Source organism: Anticarsia gemmatalis, chromosome 19 (genome assembly GCF_050436995.1).
Source record: "Anticarsia gemmatalis isolate Benzon Research Colony breed Stoneville strain chromosome 19, ilAntGemm2 primary, whole genome shotgun sequence".
In the NCBI taxonomy this organism is placed as follows: Eukaryota; Metazoa; Arthropoda; class Insecta; order Lepidoptera; family Erebidae; genus Anticarsia; species Anticarsia gemmatalis.
In genome coordinates, this window is record NC_134763.1 from 256,773 (window position 1) to 281,509 (window position 24,737).

The window sequence follows — 24,737 nt, forward strand, 5'->3', positions numbered from 1 at the left end:
TCACCCTGCATCTAAAAATTCGCAATTTCTATGTGAGAATTGAACCCCAAAACTCCCGATGCAAAGAGAAACAAATCACGATATCACAGCTATATTTTCGTATAAGAAAATCTTGATAAATAAAAAACACAAAATGGATGAAAATAAAATAAACAACACCCCATTACTTTCACATACATATAAACAAACAAACAAAACAAGAATGTAGTAAATAACCAGTGAATAGACAGTAGATACTAACCTTGAGAATTCCATTTCAGATCAATTTTGAGATGCAGTTTCCCCTGAGGTTCTAAGTCCACCTGAAAATAACAGCACTATTAGTTTATAGCCCTAACCTCCTGCCTACATCTGTACTACAAATAGGACATAAGACCGGATAAATTTCAAAAAAATATGTTGCCGTTTTTTAAACTGGTAGTCCCAAAAGATTTAGATGGTGACATCTATCGAATATCTAGGTTACTAAATATAGGTAAATGCCAATTGCTGTGTGGTTCCCTTTTTGCGTAATGGCGACAGAAGATGGACCTGTGTCGGTGCGTGCACGCAGCGGTACGTTAATCGATTTGAATCTAATTGAAATGTTGGTTCTTATTGGATTTTATGCGATAATTTATTAATTGAGACTATAAAATGATGATGTGCACTGGTAGTTTGATATAATTTTACAAAATATTCAATACACCATGATTTTTTGTTTTATGTCCTTTGCAGAGGACAAATGTAGACTATAAAAGTTTTAGTACTTAGACTTCTGATGTACTTTATAAAGCACATAAGTACATATTTCAACATATTTGTGGCTATATCAGACAATGCCATAGCTTTTTGACCTTGCCGTGGTAAATGCATGGCTGCATTACCGCATTGTTCAGGTTGAAAGGGGTGCCCATAAGAGAAATGTCATGCAGCTGAGCAAATATAAGTTGAATTTAGCTTATTTCGGATAATGAAGGAAGAGATGACGACTATGAGGATGACGATGAGCACGAGGAAATGGAGTCTAAACAGAAGAGGGAGAGAGAAAGCCGTACAAAAGCTGCTGTATATTTTTTTCATGGAGAAAAACAGTCGGGATGTAGAAAGAAGTGGATGTCATAAAAAAAACACTTTATTTTGCAAAAAAATGTGCGGGTATTTTTGCTTAACGCCAAACAAGAATAGTTTTTTCGATTTCCACCAAAACGTAGAGTAGTATATAGGTAAAGGTATTAATGAAACTTTATTGATCCCTTAATTATGTCCCTAATTTAACGACTAATTAGTTATTAAGAATTGTTGAAGATGAGAAAAGTTTAAATCCGATAGTTTTGTTTGAAATAAGTTTTCCTTTTGTTTTATTTTTAACTTTGTGAGACGGACATACAATTCTGACTATTAAAAACATGTTTAATCTGTGTTATATTCCTTTCCAAAACCCATTGTTTACCTTAAAACTAGTCTATGTCCTACATAAATCACATAGTAATATAGTCACTTTGTCCTACATAAAGGACATAGGGAAAAGCCGATTTTCCCCATGAAGGATTTTTTTTACTATTTTTCCTGTATATCATATCCTATTGCCAACGTTATACTAAAATTTCAACAGCATACTCCAAAAAAAGGGACCCTGGTAGGCAGGAGGCTAAATATTACTTTAATGTTAAGAAAAAGTAATTCTCGCTTTAACACCTATCACGGAGACTTGCGTAACCAATAGATTCAATGTTAGAGATTCACACAAATGTTCTCTATTGAGAATCGAGCCTACAACCCTCTCGTAAATCGCGCAATGGTGGGTATTACCAACGAGCAACATATCACATTCAACGTAACTTCAGATCACTGCGAATGCAAGTAAAATAACTACTGCATCAGGAAAATGCTATAATTATAACAATTAACGAAACTTTCAATTTTAACCAAATATCTCGCCTTAAACGCAAAATCTAAATATTTCATAGATATATAAAAAAATTGCAGTCAAACGATTACGCACCGAGCCGTTAGCGTTTCTCTTAACGCGATCACACTCCATCACACACAGTAGCTCGACTAACACTGAACCTGACCTAATACATACTGTTATTATATGATTACTATATTGTTAAGCCGGCTTTTGACTGTGGAATGTGCATCTTGATTCACAATAGGAACAGTTTAAAAAGTCTTGAACAAAATATGCCATGACGAGTATGATTTGCCATGCAAACTGAAGCAAAGTTTATAAGGATCGTAGTAAGTGGCGTTTTCTGATCTCTACCTACCCCTATGGGAAGGCGTAACTTTCCATGTGTTCCAGTATGTATGAATTTAATACCATATCTCAAAATGCAATATACATAATATTATTCAGTTACTATTAAAAATCAAATCACCTATTCATTTAGGTCAGATATTGACACATTATGATAGTCGTTACATTTACTGAATCTACCACTAGCTCGGAAAAATAGAGCTTTACGAGAAGGGCTAGCAAGAAATAGTCAAAAGCCGCTTAAAAAACACGAAGTAATCGGTCAGCGTATGGCCGCCCTAAGTCTGTCAATAAAATTGCACTAATTCTATTGCACAATAAAATTTTACACCATAAACAAAATATTGCACTATGTGAACCCTAAAAGGTGAATATTGTGCAATATCATCGAGTAGCAAGATTTAGATCATTATGTCATATAGTTCACGGCCACCGAGCGTATTCCTGTCTGACTGTACTAGTAATAATCAGGACAAAAATAACTGCTACATATTTAAAGTTTTTAGTCCTTGAGTCCATCACGCTGGCCAAGTATTTATTGGGGACTATGGATGACCACAATAAATGTATTAAACTAATTTCGGGCATCCATTTCTCGTTTAGGAGGAGATCCTTGACCAGCAGTGGGACAGTTGAGTTAAAAAAAAATGTCCTTGCAATTGTTTAAGCAAGGACACTCCAATGACGCTTCAAAGCTATTTGTGCATCTTAGTAACATTATAAAGGTGACAGTTTATGAAGATAGATGGCTGTTATCACACTTCATACATCACGCAACTAATTAAGATGAAATTTACAGACACAGCTAGTTTTTAAACTAAAATACTTTGTAACCCAAGGAAACAGGACAAAGTTGCGGGCAGTAGCTTGTTCGAATTAACGCTAACTTGATTGTTTAAAGGTAGGTACTTTAAACATCCATATGCAAATACAATCACGCTATTTTCCATAATATGGGTAGGCAGAGACCGCCACTAGTTACGATTCTTGCAAACAACCCTTTCTTCATTCACACCACACATTTTTGCAACTGTACTTGAACAGTTTAAAACAAATAGCCAAACTAAACTCTCTCATTGTCGGAGGAGACTTATACCGAATAGTGAGACAGGCTTAGGTTTTTTGGTTACCATGAAAACTTTTATTATATTTGCTCCTGTATGCGTTTTTAATTTTTAAAAATTAAAAACGATTAATTTTTCAAAACTGATCTCAGATCTCGCAAATAGCATTTAGTTTAAACTTCGAAAGGAGATATAAGACGCGATATACATTGTGTAAAATGTGCGAGATCTAATAATTAGAGCAACGAGCTGCTAAGTACGTGATGAGTCGACGTGGTTTACTTCTTCCTACATGTGAAGGTTAAGGTTTGAAGGGCTTATGTACCAAGAGAAACAATTTTTTCTATCCCTCTATAGAGTTTGTGGCGAAATAAGTGAAATTATTTGGGTGCGATTCGACTAAAGCGGTGCTTGGCAGAGCAGAGTGGAGCTGACCGGGAATCAAATCGGAACCAATCACAATGCTAAACATCACCGATCCGCGTCTGGAGAAACAATATCATTGGTCAACTCGCGATCTGTTACACTCCGTCCTGACGAGGTCCGCTCTTGTGGAAACGCACCTTTAAACATTGACTTATTTCTGTGGCATTCAAATTAAATGATGGTTTATTCAATTGAAACTGTCAGCTTTAAAAAATAAGCCAAAGATTTAAACCATATGTGTGAAGCATAGAGCCTATATTATTTCATTTGCCTTACAAAATCTTCAAAAAATAATTGGTTTCCCCAACAAAGATAAGGCAGGAGGCTGTTTCTGTCATTATGTTTGACAATGAGTTACAGCTAGTCTAGATTCGAAACAAACATCGTAAACCTGCGTGTCAAATGTGTACTCAATATAATCAGTTAACAAAGAAAGCACTGATTTTACACAACATTACCCAATGATTGTAGCATGATGAAGGAAAACTATGAAAATGTCCTCTTCAAAATATAATTATAGATATAATGCAGACTAATTAATGCATTCAAAATTAATTGATTAAGGATATGATTCACGATAATTAGTTATTAATACACATACCTATCCATAGTAATTAAATTATCATAACTTACAATTACTGAAAATAATTAAAATAATTATCAGTCTAGTTACCAAAGCACTCCTTACTTTGGGAACCAAAAGACAGTGAGTTGTCAAATCTCAAAAATATTTCTTTAACTCCTAAATAGAAGCATAAACAATTTAACTTCGAGTAGCAAGATAAGATCCTCATCTTCTCACCCACATCCATACATCAATAAAACAATCACTGAGTCACATCACACCACAGAAATAGCCCACAGGGACACAATCATTTAATACCAACACATCACGCAAATATGTACCACACAAAACAAGGAAAAAACCCTCCACAAATTTATCCTTAAAACCGTTATGCATAAAGGTAAAAATACACCTCTTCCTCTAAATGTTCATATCTAGGGTCCGGGCATGAGAACCGCCGGCGAAAATTATTCATCACGTGTAACTTAACAATATACCGTACATACTAAATGTCTGCAGTACGACTGCTAACGGTTTATCAAGGAAAACAAATATTATGTCAATGGTTGATAACATTCTTGTAAGACAAATATAGAACGCTTGTATCTTATCACTGGATTAAAAAAGATAAACACTCACTGATCTAGGGATCTTGATAATCAGTTGCTTGGTGATTTTTTACCGCACAAGTTGCTTTATGAGTCTCTCTTTAGTCCACAATTAAACTAAATTTTAAAGTTATGTGAAAACAATATTAAGAAATAAGGACCATATTAGAATTTTTAAATATTTATCCTGTTTTAATCAGGTCACAACCAAAGGTGAGTATTCAAATTATTATTAACCGCAATACATCCGCTTTAAGTTTGATAACAGCCTATTAGGAGAACCTTTGGGTGTTATAAGTTTAAAATATGACTGTTAGGATGATAGACATTGATATTAAACAGTAGAAAGCTCACATTATGAGATTAGCCCCCATAGTACAAGTGACTAAGTGTGTCAAGGCCACAAGGCAGTTGACACACATACATAACACACATTTTGAAGCTACTGGTGAGGATACTTACCCAAAAGTCTGTGGCCTCCTTATCACGGTGCATCAGATCTTCAAAAGGAATGGTGCAGTTGGCGACAAAGTCATCTGGAGGTATTGCAGCATCATGGAACACTGTGATCCCCAAGCTGTAGCCAAAATAATCAGTTACATATTGGTCTATGTATATCATATATACTGGTTATGTATGTTGATTTTTATCAAGGATACTGGGTTTGGTTCCCACGTGAGTCATATTATGATGTCATTGTTAACAAACTTCAAATGGCATTTCCAATAAGAAATATTTTAGTGAATTCTCATAAACACAGCTGACATTTTTTTGTGATAAGAGATAAAAACAGATTTTTTACTTTTTTTAATGTCATTATTTACATTAAATAAGTGTGTTATTGTGTTTATATTGATAAAAAATTATGACATAATATTTAGATAGTAGTTATTGGTCAGGTGTAGCGATTAATCATCGTTAACAAATAAAAATAACAAGTGGAACAAATAATCAATGTGTCGATAACGTACCTAGTGACATTGTGTACTTCGTGAATGAAGGTTTCGTTCCACACGGGGTCGAATGTCTTGGGTTTGGTGCTTGAACGGTCTAGGTGGTTCTCGTCCGCGTCGATCGACACGTACGGGTCTATCGGCTGGTCGTCTGCAACCATACCCCGTATTTACATATTAATACCAACACCCATCTCGGTAAACACGATACATCTACTTCGCACATCAAAAATAAATATAAATCTCGTTCCTGTAAAGAAAATCTTTGCGCGATCATCCGCAGCGACTTATAGGGGAGGCATCCGAGTCACTAGACGAGGCTCACCTGGCTTCCCGAAGGTCATGTTATGCCGTTTCTGAAAGTCGGTCGGCCTGAGACCCGTCGCCTCGCAAACCCGCACTCGCACCGTGCCACTAAACATGGTGCTGCCGACCAACGAGCCGTATCACCGAGACCGCGCCGCCACACGATCACTTCCACACTATAAACCCACTTAAAATCATTGAAGGTGCTTCATAATAGAAACAGAAATTAAATAAAAGACTTGACAGCGACGAAATCGGCCATGGATGGATGTGTACTCTATGGTCACTAATGGATTCCAATTTCGATTTCCTGAAGAATGTTATGGGGTTTGGCTATGGTTTATACAGACAAAACAAAGGATTTCATGAAAAATTGTTCAAACATTTTTACTTCATTATAAACATTCTTTATTAAAGGATTAATATAGTATTTGTGCAGTTATTTTAAATCCATACTTTTGATATTTAATAGCTAAGAGATGAATTACATTACTTGTTAAATACAATAATCGTGTTTTGGTTTCAGAACAAAGCAGAAATGAAACAGAATAAAACGTCAGAAATCATCAGTGATTTGTTGTGAAGTAAATAATGCAATAAATAAACATTTGCTGATAATCGTAAACATAAACAATGGGTTTCCTTACAATATTGAAGAAGCTGCGGCAAAAGGAGAAGGAAATGAGAATACTCATGTTGTATCCTTTTACAAAAATTTCGAAAAATATAACCTTTATTTTACACGAAAAGTTTTATAATTTCCTTAGCATTCTCTCAGAGGTTTAGATAATGCTGGTAAGACGACGATCTTGAAGCGGTTTAATGGTGAACCGATCGACACAATATCTCCTACGCTGGGTTTCAATATAAAGACTTTGGAACATCGAGGTTACAAGTTAAACATTTGGGATGTTGGAGGGCAAAAATCTTTGAGGTAAGTTATTGTGTGTTATGTTATAGACAAGTTTCGGTCTGTAGGAAGATATAACATCAATTTGATCCTATGTAAAAGTTCACAAGTTCAAGACAATTCATGTAGTAGGGACACTGATGTTCCATGTAATATTTTTAAGCTTATCACCACTCTCCACAGAAGTAAAACCTGTTTATATGTTATTTATGGCTATAACTTTATAATCATACTCAGCATACCTCTTTATTGTCATGATTCATAACTTACTAAAGAGATGTTATAACAGCTGTTGAACAACAAAGTAAAATAGTTCATTCTCATAATTTCTTACTGTTAAGGATTTTATGTACATTATAGGTATAAAAGGTAGCATTTTAAATTATTCCATAGCCACTTTAAACTTTCAGACTTACAAAAATTAATGGAGATTTGTAAGAATTTATTAATCCTTTTAGCAATGCGCCTCTCTTTCTAATCTTGATAATGGATTAAGCATAACATTATGCCTGAAGCTGTGGGAAGTTGTAAACAAGATCTATTATAATGAACTGCATCAATGTACAAATGTATATTATAATTTGCAGATCATACTGGAAGAACTACTTCGAGAGCACAGATGGCATGGTGTGGGTGGTGGACAGCGCAGACGCGCGGCGGCTGTGGGACTGTGCTCGCGAGCTGCACGCGCTGCTGCGCGAGGAAAGGCTTGCTGGCGCTACGCTGCTTGTGCTTGCCAACAAGGCAGACTTGCCTGGCGCACTAAGTCTACAGGAGATCAAAGAGGTTGGTACAACAAACTCCAACCTTTTCAGGTCTCTCCAAAGGCAAAAGTCGAAATCCCATCCCCACTATCAAACTGCCTATTTGGCTAATAAAGGTACATTCTTTTTCAAAATACTCCTCCATACACCAAACAACAATTTCGATACAAAACACTTCTCACTTAACTAAACTTTACTAACTTCCATCTTCAGGCTTTAGATCTGGACAGCATCAAGACGCATCACTGGCGCATCGTTCGCTGTTCCGCGGTGACCGGCGAGAACTTACTCGACGGTATGGACTGGATGCTCGACGACATCGCCTCCAGGATATTCACACTGGATTAACTGCTTCTTCTAGCAGATGACTAGATGAGACTGGTGCAATGGCGTGACTAATAAGTAAATACTCATTTCATAAAATGATATTAATTCTAAGTGGAAAGCTTAGTACGTAAGATCAGTGGTCGACTGGTTGTCAAACACAGCGCGCCGCGACTTACTCTTCTGGACAAAAAAGGGAGGTCTTTCAGGGCGTTCATATACCATTATCAAAATGTTTGTACAGACCACAGTGACTTCAGTTATAAGTTTGTCTATATGGCACTTTACCAGACGATTATGAAGACCACTGGGATAGACATAGAATAAGCCAGTTATTCAATAACCCCCTTTTACTGAAATATTGATAGATTACTCCTATCTACATACAATAGTTCACATCACATAGATGAAGTCTGTAGCTGTTATGCTTAAGTCACGCCATTGCCTTAACACAAGAAGTAATAATGCACTGATCTTTTAATTTTTAATATCTCTTTGAAAGTTAGCTCTCAAGTTTTTAACGTTACGAAGTTATGTATTAAGCCTTTTTTGCTAAGCATACATTTATTTAGAAGATGTCATTTAAATGATTTTGTGAATGAAAGATACCATAATGTATTGTATGAGAATATGTATAGGTTACCAAGCTTACTATGTAATTACTAATTCTTAAACAACAGTTAACTGAGGAATAATATTTTCTTTATCAGTGAGTCTACGTAATATTGGCCAAAACATCAAGTTAACCATCTCAAGTAAATAACTAAAGATGGATGAATTAGGCATAAAACATAATAACATGGAACACTTCTCAATAATTAATTGTTCATTTATCTTAACTTTTTATACTTTATGGGCAAGAGGAACAAAATACAACTATGTATGAGGGTGCAACAAAATGTTTCTAAAATAAAATAAATAAATAATTTCAAAACTGACGCTTTTTACATTATTTATTTAAAAAATATTTAAAATTACTTGTATAGTTATCTCATTCCACAGCTTGTGAACTAACGCTAAAATAAAACTGTGATCATTTTGTAAATTATTATGGTTATAAATATAAAACATTTTTAACAAAACCTTGTTGTTTTTTATTGGAACTAAAGAGTCATTATAATAAGTTGTCTGTACATAGTTCATGGTTGTATTAGTATCAAAATAAGGCTTATTTTATGTATGCGGGGGCCGGCGCAAACCTGAGACCAAACTGTTTCAGAGGTATTTACTATCAAAACACAGTATCTTCATTGATAAATAGCAGTTTTTCATGAATACATTTCAACACACATTTTTTTCATTTAATAACATTAACCTTTCAACACTTAAAAAATTTACTATGATGTGTTAATCCATTCAATGCCAACATATCAGACAGACCAGGGCTGGGATAAGACATTGCAGGATTAGGAATACATATTTGTTCTCCAGATTTGCGCCGCCTAAACAACTCCTACAGTTTTTAGTAACTCATGCTCGAATATTGCATGGACGGGTTGACTAATTTGGAACTCTAATTTTGGTTCTAAATCACTGGCGGATCCAGGAGGTTCAAGACAGCATAAGATTTCAAGACTTAAAACCATCTCAGCCAAAATCCAGGATCCACCACTGTTCTAAGCGATATATCATTAAAATATTTCTACCTACCTTAATTAGTTTCCATTCACTCCATGCAATAATACATTAACTTCACAACTTATTCTACAGTTCGTAGTTCATATCACACAATTTGATGTGCCCCTGTACTCCTAAGATTTAAGAGAGAAGGGATATAGTAGCTTAAAACTAAAACAGCCAGGATTTTCAGAAGGATAATGTAAGTTAACAATATTTAAGAGTTTGGCAAAGTGTACTATAGAAGTAGAACCACAAGACACAAAGAAAATACTAGCATATGCTAGCTACAAGCTAGATTCTTGAAAATGTTTCAGTTTGTGTGTTATTTACTGTCCAAACCTGCTTCCATACATTATTTAGAACACCTAGAAGCCTTACTGTAAGCATTTAACATATACTTCAATCTGGTGTATAAATATTGACATGGTTTATGTATGTATGGCCAGTATTAGAAATTTAGAATTCCACCAAATGTTGTTTGAGGTAATATTACACATTTCTAGTGAATCTTGTACCTTTCAAATGGACAACTGTAGCAAACAAAAGCAAGACCCACAACAAACTTGCGTCAAACACAGATTTAGAAAGATATAGAGCAAACACCACACACCTCACATATTAAGTAAATACAAAGTTTACTCCACACAAGTATATTGTATGAAACAAAAAGTCATTTGCACTTCTTCACTATGATTTATTATCGCTTGGGTCACGTGGCGTTAGGAATGGTTTGTGTCGGCTTGCGTTGTAGACTGCTCGTGTTCAGTGCCCGGGTCAGACACGTCTAGTGCGCTGGCTTCCATGGAGATTTGTGTTGTCTCTGCTGCTGTGGTGTCCATGGTTTCTATTGTGTTGTCTATGGTTGTGTCTGCTGGGCTGTTGTCTGATTCTGTGGAGTGTAAAAAAGTTATTTAACATCGAAAATTAAGATAAAGATAACTTGATAATTAGTAGTTAGTAACTTACAGGCTAATCATTTTTCTAACTTTAAGTGATTGGAGAGGTACTAAGCAAACTATAAATAACCAAAAAATTTATGAGAAGTTCTGTTCTTTTGCTATCTTTTACACTTTTACGACTAAATTACTAATTTGGCGAAACATTAGACTTTTACTCAGATAAAGACATAGGGATCTTCTATTCTATACAATAAATTCTACACATAAAGCTAGTTGCTTCACATTTGTACAGTTTTATAACTCTTTTACCTTTATCATCTTTCTTGTCAGGCTCATCATCATGTCTGTCATCATTATCACTGTCTTCCTTATCCACGTCCATTGCGAACTTGTCCCGCTTCTTGACGCCCGGCTCCTGCGCCTCGGGCTGCTCCTCCTCGGGCTCAGGGTCGTTCTCCTTGGCGCCAGGACCTCGTGGTCGAAGGCAGCGGGACTCTATTCGTACTAGCTCTTCTTGCAGCTCCTGGCGTTTCTTTGTCATGCATTCTGAGAACATAATTTAAGAGTTAGAGTAGAATTTACTACTACTACTACTGTTCCACAATTGGGAAAAGGTATGAACCCGATATGAAGGAAAAGTTAAGTAAATATAGATTTCGAGAATTGTGAGTACAATACTAGCACGGCGGACAGACGCGGCAAAGAAATTTTCGGTCAGCAGTGCAATGAAACTAAGCCTCATGTACTCATAGAGGTGAAAACCGTATTTAAAAGTATAGTAATGCATGATTTTGTCGTTCAAGAGAAAACACATAGTTTTGTTGACAAACCTCTTGCTGCAATAAAATTATAACAACATTCAAAATATTGTATTGAACTACTCACTGCGGTATAGGGGACCATATCTAGCTGTAAATCGTAAATGTTTGTTAGTTTCAAACTGGCTGTACAAGACTGATGGAGAAGAAAATAATAAGAAACCTTATAAAGAAGAACAATATAACTGGAAGTTTCATCCAATGGATCCCAGATAAATTGCAGTCAAATAGTTTTAGTGTCGCTTAGCATCAAGACAACTTGTGCATACATTACATTACATGCTGATACTTATCAGCAAAGATCTGTTTGTCTATTTTAGAACATAATTATGGAAGATACTTCTTTGAGTAAACTTCCATGGGACAGCTAAACACTGGACCTCGCGGGCTATCGTCTTTAACCGTTATATCTAAATACACATTGTATCAAGAATCTTCTACAGTAACTCTCTATTACAAAAGGTAGGTAAGTGTGTGGTACTTACTTTCATGGAATTTCCTACTAGACTCCAACCTCTCCGTGGCTTTCTCAGTCATCTTCTTTGGCAGCCAGTACACATGTGGCTTGGCTTTAGTCAGTATAAAGTTGCCCAGGCTCTTCTGTGACGCCTCCCACTTCTCGAACTCCTGGACTCGCGCCATCTTGGCCTCCAGAGCCTTGATGGTGGCCTTCTTGTGGTCCCTCTCAGCAAACAAAGTCTTTCTTTCCTTCTGTTCCCTTTCTTTTTCTAATCTAGCTTGCTCCTCTATTTTGCGTTCTACTTGTGCTCTTTTTTCTTCCTGTAAATTAAATATAGAAGTTAAGTTAAAAGACATTTAAGTAAATAAAATTTTGCTACTCATAAACTTAAGTAGGCATTCTCTAAGGGCAAATAGTTTTAATAATTTAAAGTGCCCGTCCATGCAAAGGTGTTAGAAAGTAAATAAATTTTAGCTAGTCGTGATCCTAAAACTATTGTTCTACTAATAAGCCAATCATCTTAATAGTGAAGTCAAGGGTGCCCTGGTTAGTACTATATTTTACAACTAAGGGTGTTCTAACATATAAGTTTACAATTTGTTTATGTTAGCCTCAGTATTTATTTACCTTAGTTTGTAATACAATTTCTTCTTGCTTAAACTTCTGTAGTGTGCCTAGCAGTGATCCGAATATACGTCTGTTCCTAGTGCGAGCCTGTTCATCGTCCCCCTGTGCCCGCAGTACTGCAGCTCTGGTGGGCAGTTCTCTGCACACTGCTGAAGGGACGCGAGCTCTTTTGGTGCCAGGGCCATCGTCCTCATTGTCACTGTCGTGTACGCGGGCTGATAATCTGGAAGGTGGAGATGATATTTAATATATCAGCCAGCAAGTTTTTTCGACATTTACTTATGGAATATTCTGTGCCTCGGAGAGCACGTAAAGCCGTCGGTCCTGCGCCTGACCTCTCACTGGTCGTGTCGGTTATCCGTCCCACCAAACTATGAGAGTGATGGAATAGAGAGTGTACCTGTGTATTGTGCACACACTTGGACACTATAAACAAAGTCCTGCACAGATAGCCAGGTTCAATGAAACTGACCGCCGTAGCCGTATATCGGCTAGGAGGACATTATTATCATTATCATTATTCTGTAGGGTATAGTATAGGTGTAATCTACCAATGTAAACAAAAATTTACATAATAAGAAGCAAACAACAATGCAGGTTAGAGAGTACTTGGTTAACTGATATTCTAAATGGATGATCAAATTGCAAAAGACGTCGTTTTTCAAATGGACTTAACATTTAATTTGTTTGACTGGACCTATGTATTTTAACTTTCTGGTGTGCAAATAATAAGACAGAAGTAGATGTTCTTGTCAATCAACCTGATGTTATGGAAACAATACAGTAATGTGTAATATTAGATAATCAGTGGTGTTGAAACAATGAACAATACTTGTAACTTTGACTCATTTTCCAAGGCATGTAAATGATTAATTAGAGTAGGTATATATTGATTTAAGGAATTTGTTTTGAATTTGGGTCCATTGCAGCCGCTGCAATGCAAGTCCTAAAGTTTTGTATGGCAATAGTTCAATAGACAGCAGAACCTATACTATACTGTTTTTAAGTTACTACTAAGAGGTACTGCTTTTGTTTGATAGTGTCCCAAAAAACCTGATTTCCTGAAATCTAGTTATCCAACCTAGAGTCAGTCCAAATATTTCATGATAATTGCGGTTCTACTGTGACTGCTATTTATATTTAATGTAAAGATGGCATCTTAGAATGTTTGTGCATTAGATACAAAGTATTTAAAAACCAATTAACTGTTACCTATTAATTATACAACACTTGAATGAAATGTTATCTTATCAAATCACAATGTTACTAAACTAAAAATACATTGTATTAATATTATTAATAAATTAAATTTCTGTTATGATTGTGAACATCAAATACATACTTGAGCATCTCAGACTAATACTGTGCAGGTACAATGCTAACAGGAGTTAGTTATCTACATAATACGATTTTTTGGAGGACATATCAATAGTAAAAAGGTCAGAATATGTTAATTCGTACATTCGTGATACAGAGTAAACCAATAACTGACCATTACTGTGCAACGATCTGTTATCGTGTTTGAGAGCTAATATTTATTACATAACGTAAACGATATGCTACGACATAATGTCAATCTACCGAAACAATCACAATTAGTCGCACAAAATATCTACGTACCTGCTAAACACTGTTTTGGTTTCATGTTTTCGCTTCGCAAACTGTTCATCATTTTTGAAATTATTTCCTCCATCAGGGAAGGGGTTTCGGCCCCCGGCACGATTATTCACTCTTGGATATTCTCCAGTTGAGTTAAATCTGTAATAAAAGACGCCATAATGTCAATAACATGAGCACAAAATCGAAAAATACACATTCAAGGTGATCACTAACCTATCATTGAATCTTCCGGTTGTTTGAACTATTTTTTTTATATTTTCATCTATTTTGAACAAACTACTTTTTTCAGTTTCTAGTTGAGCACGTAAAGAACTAAACGATATAGCTACTTCTGTCCCCATAATTGTAAAAATAATGGAAAATTACAATATTCATTAAAACTCTAGCCTGTTTAATTTTTTTTGATCGTCTAGCAATGCACAGATAATATAAAATTTTTCGTTTAGTAATTCAAGGACGAAATTAGATTTTGACTGAATTTACAATAACTTATGATATAAAATCAGTAGCAAAATAATAAAATATACATATTAATAAACCAAAATCAACAACTGATAATATTATGAAATTGGTTTTATATTTTCGTTTTTTAAAACACGAGATGATTGGTACAAGAGATGTCGCTAGAAATATTACTTTTAAATGCTACTCGACAATAGATGTCGCTATATGTTACAAAATGCTCATTAGCTAAAAATGGTGTTGATAGTTCGAACATGTTTGTTGATGTTATGGGATTCCTTGTTTTAGGAAATATACCACGAGAAGCGATGGGTATAATTTTAGTTAATCTAGATAAGTTAAAATTATATTTTAACTCAAAACTGTTTTCTTGAAATCTCAAATACCTACTTAATAAGTTTACAAAATACCATTTTCGTCCCTTGATTATTAAATTCGTTACAAATTAGAATTAGTAAACCGAATTTAAAATTTCAAAAGCAAAACAAACATTTCACATAAATTGCCATAAATCATCAAGTCCAAACATTCTTTATCATTTTTCCGCTGTAAAATCATCATCATTTTTCTTAGCAATATATTTTGTTGACATAAAACTCCAAATTAAATGTACCTGTTAATAAATCAGTGTTTCCTCCGCAGGTGGCGAGAACCGGGAGACAGATTTAATTTCACGCTTCTACCGCCGCTACACTAGCGCCCTCTCATCATTAACTGTCAGCGAGATGGACATTTTCCAATTTAGATTTTTCTAGTAAAATGTTTTATTTACTTACAGACTTTAATTCTTGTTATATCTCAATCTGTAAGATCTAGACTATGTTTACATGACGATGTAAACTTAGTGATATGATACATAAACTGAGTTTGGGCCTGACATTCATATGAATATAATTACCCTAAAAATGGAATGCGCGTCCTAATTTTAAAATTAATTTCAATTATGATCTGTGAATATGTGTTAAGAAATATAATTAGAAAATGCGGGAAGCCTTTGCCCAGCAGAGAGTCAACATGGTCTAAAAAAAAGTAAATTTTTAATCTAAAATATTAAACAAATCTACTCAGCAGGGAAAACAGGCTTAACAGTAAAAAATGGAGAAAGAAAAACAGACATAGAGACATTTATCTATTTATTAGCCTAGCCATCACAGATAGTATCTCGTTGAGTACATTTCGTGCTATTTTCACCAGCAGTTCCGCGCCATGAACGCCTCATGTGATGACCTCACGATACATTGGAGCTGAAGCTAACGATCGTTTCAAACGACAATTGTTTACGAGTTTTTAGAATCTAATGGCCCGTTCTAGATAATATACAGATAGAACGGAATAGAGATTATTTGATACAGTTAATTAGTGTTTTAGTAAACAGTGGTAGACGCGACGGACTTTGGAAAAATTTCAAGAATCTGTTTGTCTCTGTGATTTTTTCAGTGACCGATAACAAAGTTTTATCTACGAGTATTATCTTCATGTTTTTTTTTTTTTAGACAACTCCCGCACTAAGAATTGCTCTTGTGTCGCGGGGACTTTTACAAACATACAAACAACGGACACAAAGCACAACCAGACCCGAAACAATTATTTGTGGATCGCACAAATAATTGTCCCGTGTGGGAATCGAACCCACGACCTCCCGTTGCAGTGGTATCGGCGTGGCGACCTAAACCACTGCGCCACGGAGGCAGTCATAATGTGAAGACAGTATAATTGTTAAATAATGTAGCTATACTTATAAAAAAATAATTGCCTATCACGTTGGTGATCGGGATTTTTAGAAACTTTAGAGTGCGTTTGTCTAAAAAAGAAAGTCCGAGACTTCAAAATGCAAGGTGGCAAATCAAAATGTTAAGTTTAGAACAATGAGTAAAGTTAATTGTTTTTGTATTTTTAGAAACATAGACCAAACTATCCTAGATTTAGGTAATCCAGTTAAAGCTAGAAGCTTATTTTCGCCTAGATACTACTAATTACCTAGACACTATTCCACTCTTACGATATTTTATTCAATTGAAACTAAACAGACTAAGAACACAAAACAACTTATCATTATGATAATAGAATTCTTGACAAATATAGAAGAACGGTATCCAAAACAGATAGACGATTAGTTCCGTGGTTTTTCGTCAGAGGTCGCCACACTGAACGGGAGTACATCACGCTCAATGGTGCGTGCATCCTCGTAGCGCGGGCGCAGCGACGTCAGAGGGGGTAGGAGGATGGGAGGGGAGGGCGAACCTCTTATGAAAAAAGCAATTAGCTGAAATGCGGCGCGGGGCGGCGCTATGATGTGATAGGGGTGGCTCTCTTAGTTGTAGTAGATTCTTATTAGAATCAATTAGATTTATGTCTAGCTATCTTTTAACGTTCATAATCATTATAGAAATGTATAACTTCATATCGTACATCTCGCCAACTGTCTTCCGCTGGAGCACCTGTCTTTTGACAAGTAAAAGAAAACTCATATGATCTGCAACGAATATTAACTTAAAAATTACTCTTTTCCTTAACAATACCTATGTGCCTGCCTAATGCCTATCCAATATATGTACAGTTACTCTAAATTTCTGCTGGTTCCTCAAATGACAATATTAAAATGAATTCCGCTGTCTTAAATTTTCAAACAACGTAATGACGCAAGTCTGAATCTAATTGGATTGGTTTTGTAGCACACACCAACACCAAACTAATTGAAACCAGATTCCTGAAATGCTAAACTCTATAAATACTAGCCCGCAGCCCTATTGTCTCCCCGCGATCTTCACTTTCGTCTAAATCCGTCATTCTCGGCCGAGCGTTCACGCGTGATATGAAAAATGATCGCGCACTTAGTTCGACACCGGCGCACGCGCACACACACACAATATCTACAAGAGACAGTTACTTTGATCCTATGAATTAGGTTTTTAGTGATTGGTAACTTTGACACTTTGTACAAAGGTCAATAGTTTATTTAGGTTTCCTGTTGCCATGATTCTGATATGAATTTGAACTGAAACAGATGAATGATGCTCATTTGTTGAATGAGGTGGCCATTTTATAGTTTTTGATGCAAGCACCTGGTTATACTCTTCCTATTTGTCTCATTTGACAATTTCAAGGCGGCGGCGTATAGGTACCTCGTTCTATCTAGTATCTACGGCATCATTTTCACTGCAAAGTTAAAGTGCAATAGCTAAGTTTGGTTTCGGACCAGAGAAAAGAATATAAAACTGTTTATGATACGCATTTGGTGTCGATATAGGATATTTGTTCATTATTTTTACATTCAAAAACAATATTTTCCAGAACTAAAGTAACTTAAAACTTGAACTGCTCATCACTGTACTTTCATTACTTCACTTATTTCAGTTGTTTGTATATTGTGGTTGGTGTGGCATGGTGTCGCGTCGCTCCGTCACGCTCGCCGGCGGTAATTGATGAGCAGACACGTTCAGTGTCGCACGGCACCGCCGCCAGGGGGCGACACATCCGACTAATTATAACTCACATTGTTCGAGACTTTTTACTCAAATATTTACACGGCTATTAAAATTCTGTGATTTTCAGATGGGAAAATCTAGAGTCAACATTTTTCATTTTTGGTGGCTTGCCATAATTTACGAATTCGTGATCAGATAGGTACTGTAACAGGTGTCAGGTTCCTTTCAGGTAAGCGAAACTTGGTGATTCAATTTGGTGACATCATAAAAACTGTTCTTGCTTCGCTCTTAGATTCTTCAATAGGAATACCTAGTGACCAAAACGTTCAGTGAAGGTGTCAATGATCCTAACAGCATCAGTCAATATTCCTTCCAAATAATTAGCATCGCTGCAGCGCAGGCAATGAATCAGTCAGCCTGCTGTCGGCCGGCGATCAACGCAGACAACGGGCCACGCCACCGCCATTTACAATCATCTTCCCGCCAAAACAACCGGCCGCCATCTTGTCGCTCGTCGGCTGTCAACCGCCACGACGGATTTGGCGGAACAACGCTCTCGCTCGATGCCCACCCAATAAAACACTTATACTGATTAATTGCGATGCCCATTACACATATTCTCTTCAAATAACTCCGTCTGTCCGTCACGCTCTGTCTACTAATAAGTTAAGAAAGGAAAAATGCGCGGAAAAGCCAGAACTAAAATGTTTTAGTGTGACAAGCTGCGGCGGAACGGAACGTATTTTTAATTTAAGTCTCGCGGAACGAATTGTATAAATCTTTGATGTGTAAAACAGAAATTAAATAGTTAAACATAGAGATGTAATGTAATGAGTAATTGTAGTGATATTTCAGCAGGATTTTTTAAAGAATGTAGGATTAAATGAGCATGGATTTTCTCATTTTCTTAGTCCCAGATCTGCCACATAATTTTTGAACAGTTTTAACCTTTCGATAAAATCATAATTTCACTGTCACAATTTATTAAGTTGTGCTACAACATGTGGTGGTACTTTTATTGCGCTATGTTTTTGGTAACCACTACAATAATATATCATGCCTTGTTTTAGTTACGAAAATAAATAAAAAACCATTCGAAGACGATACTACTGAATAGGTCAATGCTCTAAACGTTCTTAAACAACACTCGTCCACGAAATCTGGCAATAAGTTGAGTTTGCAATGAGCCGGCAGCTCTCAGGTACGGTACATATGAGCGCAACAAGGTGTGTCACCCGCGCGGCTAATCGGCCGCAACGACGCGCGGCTCGCGGCTCGCCGGCCCGCGCCCGCGACATCTACCGGCCGATGCAGTCACTTGCCGCGCTAATTGCTCGCGCACATTGTACTTGGCTCATGTGCAGCTCAATTGGGGATGGAAATATTAATTTTTGTTTAACTAGATGCTCATTGATAAGGTGCCAAAGAATTCTCTAGCTGTTTTAAGGTCTTGGTAATGATTGGATGTTTTGATCTGTTTGAAAGATACAAGTCTATTACGTGACGTCGATTAAAATAAACCCATTCTTTAGGACTGAAGTACGTAGTTCAGTAAAATCCTTTAAAAATACTGCCAGATCCCTTTAAGAAAGTAACTGCCAACGTATTATTATGTTTGTTAGCTTGTCATTCTACGGGACTTGAAGCAAACGGCAGAAGAATACTGGAGATGGAGACCAGTAGAAGAGCTTGTAAGATACTTTTAAGAATAAGTAGGACAACATAGGCCAAAAATATGTTCTAAACATATTTAAAATATTTTTCGAAATTGCAAGAAAATACCCTCACAAAATCTCGATGTTTTGTTGTTTTTCCACAGCGTTTACCTGGAAAATCTCAGTTATAATTAACGTAACATTTTGGCAGACGTTTGACGTCAACATAAATCAGCTGGTATGAGTAGTGAGAGGGACGTGAATGAGTGTATGTTGGTCGCGGACACTCGGGGAGATGAAAGCGCGGTTCCGTGAAGTGACGCTCGAGCGACGCGGCGTCGCGCGCCGCCGCAACCGCCGGTGCGGTGGACGACCGCCTTTATTTATAAATGTTCGCGATTATTTGCGTAATGTACAGTTAAATATAAATGGCATTTGATTTATCTGTTTAGTTCGATTGCTGCAGTAAAAATATCGGCTAGATATTCTAACACTGAATCAATAGAATGTTAGGAAATTTAATGTTGGTAGGTAGTTACCGAGACGTTTAATGTAGAGGTCTATCTTAAAATATATTGGTATATTTTCAATATAATTTAGAATATGTTGTCGCAACGTTTGAAATCGTGATATTATCATAACGGTCAGAAATGATTAAAAAATAATTAGTTTGAAATTAATGCATATCTATTCAACAATTGTTAACAAAAACAAGTAAATATGTGGTTCAACAAAGAGAACAAGCCAAACTGACCAATGTTATGTACTTAGCAAGAGCGCTTGCATGTTTAAAGAATTTATAGTTCGAGGAAAATAGTCAGATTACGAGAAAATTCGGAGGAAAATGAAAAACTAGAACTCTAGGAAAATTGGGTAACGTCAACATCTAGCTACATCTATACTAATATTATAAAGCTGAAGAGTTTGTTTGTTTGAACGAGCTAATCTTAGGAACTACTGGTCCGATTTAAAAATTCTTTCAGTGCTTGTTAGCCCATTTATCGAGGAAGGTTATAGGCTATATATCATCACGCTACGACTAATAGGAGCAGAGTACCAGTAAAAAATGTTATAAGAACGGGCAAAATGTTGACCGATTCTCTCTTATGTGACGCAAGCGAAGTTGCGCGAGTCGGCTAGTACTTACATAATATTACAATAAGATGTTAGATGCTCCATTAAAGGGGAAGAACTGACAAAAAGCCTTATACAGATCAACATTTACATTTACGTAATATGTTATCTACATATTTGAGTAATTCTAAAGTTCTATCAGTTCTTGCGCTGAAAACATAATGCCTTTTACCAACAAACCAAATCAGACATGAAAATCTATTATATATTTAAAACACCAAAACAGTTAGATGTATGTACATACATGTGTTGTCTGGCGGAGTCGTTTGATGTGGCGGCTCGTAAATCTGCCGCCCAGCGACGCGCAACACCCGCCACTAAACTATACCGCACCCTGTATACCACACTGTTATGTACTAAGTATGTTTTAGGATGTACAGGGTGGTTGAAACTATATTTACTTAATAACTCTCTCGTTCTGTAGGTGTAGAGACAATGCTTGAAGTTATTCTTTATTTATGTTATTTTTTTGCGGTCAAATGTTGACAGTTGACACATAAGATAGTTAGTTGCTGCTCTACCACTAGCACGGAATAGGGGGTGTACTAATGTGATGATAGTTCATGACATTAGTCTAGTACTGCAATAATCTCTGCAATAAAATACGTTCCATGAAATTCATGATCAAAGCTTTTTCCAAGCCCTCTCTTTCCACCAATATCATATCTTACGAAAGTATCATCAACAAACTTCTTAGGTTTAAACATGGAAGTCAAGACGTCATCGGATGTTTAATGCACCAAAGCCTGCTTGGGCTTGCTCATCTTTAATCACAAATACTGCAAAGCAACAGCACACCTATTTATAGAATATTGAATTCTAATATTAATACATCCATTAAAATACAGTTATACTCCTTGAAATGCAAATAGCGCGACTTAATAAACAAATGTTGATCAGCAGTATTTACCGAGCAGGCACCGAGTCGCCGCACTCGGGCGCACCCGGGCGCACTCGGCCGCGTTCGGGTACGTTCGGCCGCCCTCGGCTGCGGTCGGGCGCGCGTCGCCTCGCCTCTGCGCCCAGCATGTCCGCAAACCGTTTGTTTCAATAGTATATTTGCTAATTAGATGGATATTTTAGTAATTTTCTTTTTCTTTATTAAGATGTCTTACTGTTTTATGTGTAGGTGGAGAATTTTCAGGAAAAGCTATATTAAAATCAGGCCGGAAACCGAGCGAAGACTGCATTTTGCGTTTGCAATGTTTTGTAAGCCCCACTAAGGTTGATTAAACATTCATATTACTAGCTTTTATACCTCTATTTAGGACTACAAAAAATGTAAAACCTCTTTTTTATGTAGGTATGTTTGTAGCTCCTTAATATCTGGGTATAATCAAGTGAATAACGCTATGAACAGTTATATAACTCTATTTCTAGGAAAGAGGGTTTATTGAACGTTTTGCCTTTTTCGCTAGATTCAGGTCTTTATTACGTGTGTAGCTAATTTACACAGGATCAAAACGTGATCCAAACCCTAGAATTATTAAGGACTTAAACTTTCAAATTTTCCTCGTCTTTCAAAATGTTTCAGTTTCAGTGGTAAATAAAAGTATAAGTAAATAAGTGCCGGCAGTGTGTCGCGTTGTAATATAATCTGAATGTCAGAGGAACTAATGAGTATCATGTGAGGAGTTGCCACCGACACTCTGAGCTAGGGCTGTCGGAGGGAGGCTGGGGACAGACAAGGGTATTTCTTCCTTAGATTTTTATGAAAAAAAAAAACAGTTTTATTATTTGTTTTGCGATAAGTTGGCATTGAAGGATTCAATATTACACAATGTACACAGTGAGGACGAGACTGTATCACATTTCGTTTGTGAAAGCTTTGTACTATTTTTATTAGTAACATATCTATACTAATCTATACTTAATATTATAAAGCTGAAGAGTTTGTTTGTTTGTTTGTTAGTTTGAACGCGCTAATCTCAGGAACTACAGGTCCGATTTGAAAAATTCTTTCAGTGTTAGATAGTCCATTTATCGAGGAAGGCTATAGGCTATATAACATCACGCTACGGCCATAAGGAGCGGAGTAACCAAGAAAAATGTTACAAAAACGGGGAAAATTATGACCCATTCTCTCTTTGGTGACGCAAGCGAAGTTGCGCGGGTCAGCTAGTAGAAAATACAGGGGGTCATTTTTGTATGTATAATGCTACTCTAAATCTATAGGTTCTTCGTACGCCTTGTTAGTAACGACCAACAACGTAGATATTTCAGTAGAAAATAGAAAACACTTGATGAAAATCTATATTCTAAAAGAGATTTAAGTAATGTATCAGCCCTACGTCAGCTACACCCACAACACGTCACTGTGGGAAGGGCGGCGCCTTTGATACGGACACCGCTCGAGGGCTGCGACAAACTGTCACTACATCTCTACATATATGACATGTATGTGTGTTTTTATGTACGACAAATGTCACTGTGACATGTGACTGACGGGAGAATCCACATGGAATTAGAATTAGGCTCGAGTTTGTAAGGAAGGATCAAATTCGGGTTTAAAATGTGTAAAAGGTATACTTTTGTTGTTTGAAAACTTAACTTAAGAGTAAAATTCTCATACTCAAGTCATACAGTTTGTAGAGGTTTTCGTGATGAAACTTTTGTCATTTGACATTTGAAATACTCGATACCAAAGACACGTCTAGAATAACACTGAAATTCAGTTATTCTAGTCGTTCAGTTATTCTAGTGAGTAAAAAGTTGCTATATGATACTTCTTAGATCTTAAACAAGTGATAAAATTAGTTGAATGAAAGAACTATTATGTATTATTTTTGGAAACGGATTTTGTAGAGTCGCAGTAACACTTTAAAATAAAATAAATATCAGTATTTTATAAATAAATGTTAATAGTATTCTCTCTGACTACAACTTCAGAAAAATAAAGGAAACACAAGTAATTTTCCGTCGGTCTGAAACAAAGCGCGGCTGAACCGTAATTGATGATCTAATTATCGCTTTACAACTCTCGCTTTAATTAAAGTGTCTAATTAAAGGCACAGATACAATCCAACACACAGCTTCCGTTGTCTTACGCCCTTCACACAACGATATACGAAACCCAACCTTAAAACAACACAAACTAGACTCAAATCCGCACAACATTTTAAAATGAACTACAACTTTAATTCCATAGGAAAGTGAACTCTACCCTCATAAGAATAAGAGCATTACAAACCTCACTTTTGTGTTATACCAAAATAAACTCTATTAGACAAGTGATAAGGTTGTTTTATATGTTCAAAGTGATAGTTATAGGGGTAAGGTAGGCGGCCCGATTACCGTTGGCAGTGTAGTGTGACGCCCGCCGCAGAGATCTGACGGTGGATGCGCATGCGCATGCGCGGCGAGCCCTGCGCCCGCGCACTATTTATAGTCGATGTCTCAGGATATTCCCTCGTATGTCGTGAAGGGTAGCCCTTTGTCTTATGATGGTGAAGGCGGGATGTGTGTGGTAGGTAGTGATCGTAAAGGGTTTTATTTGTTGTACTTCTATTGAATAATGAGTTCATACATAGATAGTCACTTGTGTCAGTTTACGCTATTGAATAGATAAACTACCGCTAAATGTACTCTGAAACCGTATAAGTCAGTATCTTTTGTGTGGTAGCCAACCTTTTCCTTGCGCATAAGCTTAAAAGTTTAAGGTCAGACTAAGCCCCTTTGGCTTTGCCCTCTTTTGGCTATAAACAGGATTAACCATATGAAAAAGAATATTACTAAGTACAAACCGCTTGTAAGTTTTGAAATAATCCATACTAATATTATAAATGCGAAAGTAACTCTGTCTGTCTGTCTGTCTGTCCGTCTGTCTGTCTGTCTGTCTGCTACTCAAGCACGTCT

General features: G+C 36.4%; 3 protein-coding genes across 5 annotated transcripts in view; 1 reads left to right on the forward strand and 2 right to left on the reverse strand.

Annotated features, from left to right (window-relative positions):
• The window catches only part of Pkc98E (Protein kinase C), a 27,632-nt gene extending 21,192 nt beyond the window's left edge, over positions 1–6,440 (reverse strand). For 2 of the 3 annotated variants that reach the window (XM_076126659.1, XM_076126658.1), the window contains exons 1-4: positions 6,184–6,440; positions 5,877–6,009; positions 5,368–5,482; positions 242–302 (exon numbers count right to left, since the gene is read on the reverse strand). In XM_076126659.1, the coding sequence (XP_075982774.1) occupies positions 242–302; positions 5,368–5,482; positions 5,877–6,009; positions 6,184–6,280 (406 nt within the window). In that variant the 5' untranslated portion in view covers positions 6,281–6,440. Of the gene's footprint in view, positions 1–241; positions 303–1,984; positions 2,083–5,367; positions 5,483–5,876; positions 6,010–6,183 lie in introns of those variants that run through there. The other variant, XM_076126660.1, reaches the window with a different exon arrangement.
• Positions 4,982–9,031, forward strand: Arl2 (ADP ribosylation factor-like 2). The gene is made up of 5 exons (XM_076126662.1): positions 4,982–5,118; positions 6,691–6,862; positions 6,943–7,098; positions 7,662–7,860; positions 8,052–9,031. Exons 2-5 carry the CDS (start codon positions 6,798–6,800, stop codon positions 8,184–8,186), a joined length of 555 nt encoding a protein of 184 aa, XP_075982777.1. The 5' UTR covers positions 4,982–5,118; positions 6,691–6,797; the 3' UTR covers positions 8,187–9,031.
• Positions 9,032–10,416: 1,385 nt separating this feature from the next.
• Pnn (desmosome associated protein-like protein pinnin) lies at positions 10,417–14,617 on the reverse strand. The gene is made up of 6 exons (XM_076126661.1): positions 14,420–14,617; positions 14,207–14,344; positions 12,587–12,809; positions 11,985–12,279; positions 10,991–11,227; positions 10,417–10,671 (listed from the first exon to the last, which is right to left on the reverse strand). Exons 1-6 carry the CDS (start codon positions 14,545–14,547, stop codon positions 10,502–10,504), a joined length of 1,191 nt encoding a protein of 396 aa, XP_075982776.1. The 5' UTR covers positions 14,548–14,617; the 3' UTR covers positions 10,417–10,501.
• Positions 14,618–24,737: the final 10,120 nt, after the last annotated feature.

Coding starts and splice junctions, on each gene's coding strand:
- Pnn (XM_076126661.1), bottom strand. CDS start 14,547: ATGGGGACAGAAGTAGCTATATCGTTTAGTTCTTTACGTGCTCAACTA. Junction 12,810..14,206: donor ACCAAAACAGTGTTTAGCAG/GTACGTAGATAT, acceptor TCCACCTTCCAG/ATTATCAGCCCGCGTACACG. Junction 12,280..12,586: donor AAATTGTATTACAAACTAAG/GTAAATAAATAC, acceptor TTTAATTTACAG/GAAGAAAAAAGAGCACAAGT.
- Arl2 (XM_076126662.1), top strand. CDS start 6,798: ATGGGTTTCCTTACAATATTGAAGAAGCTGCGGCAAAAGGAGAAGGAA. Junction 6,863..6,942: donor GAAATGAGAATACTCATGTT/GTATCCTTTTAC, acceptor GCATTCTCTCAG/AGGTTTAGATAATGCTGGTA. Junction 7,861..8,051: donor GTCTACAGGAGATCAAAGAG/GTTGGTACAACA, acceptor TTCCATCTTCAG/GCTTTAGATCTGGACAGCAT.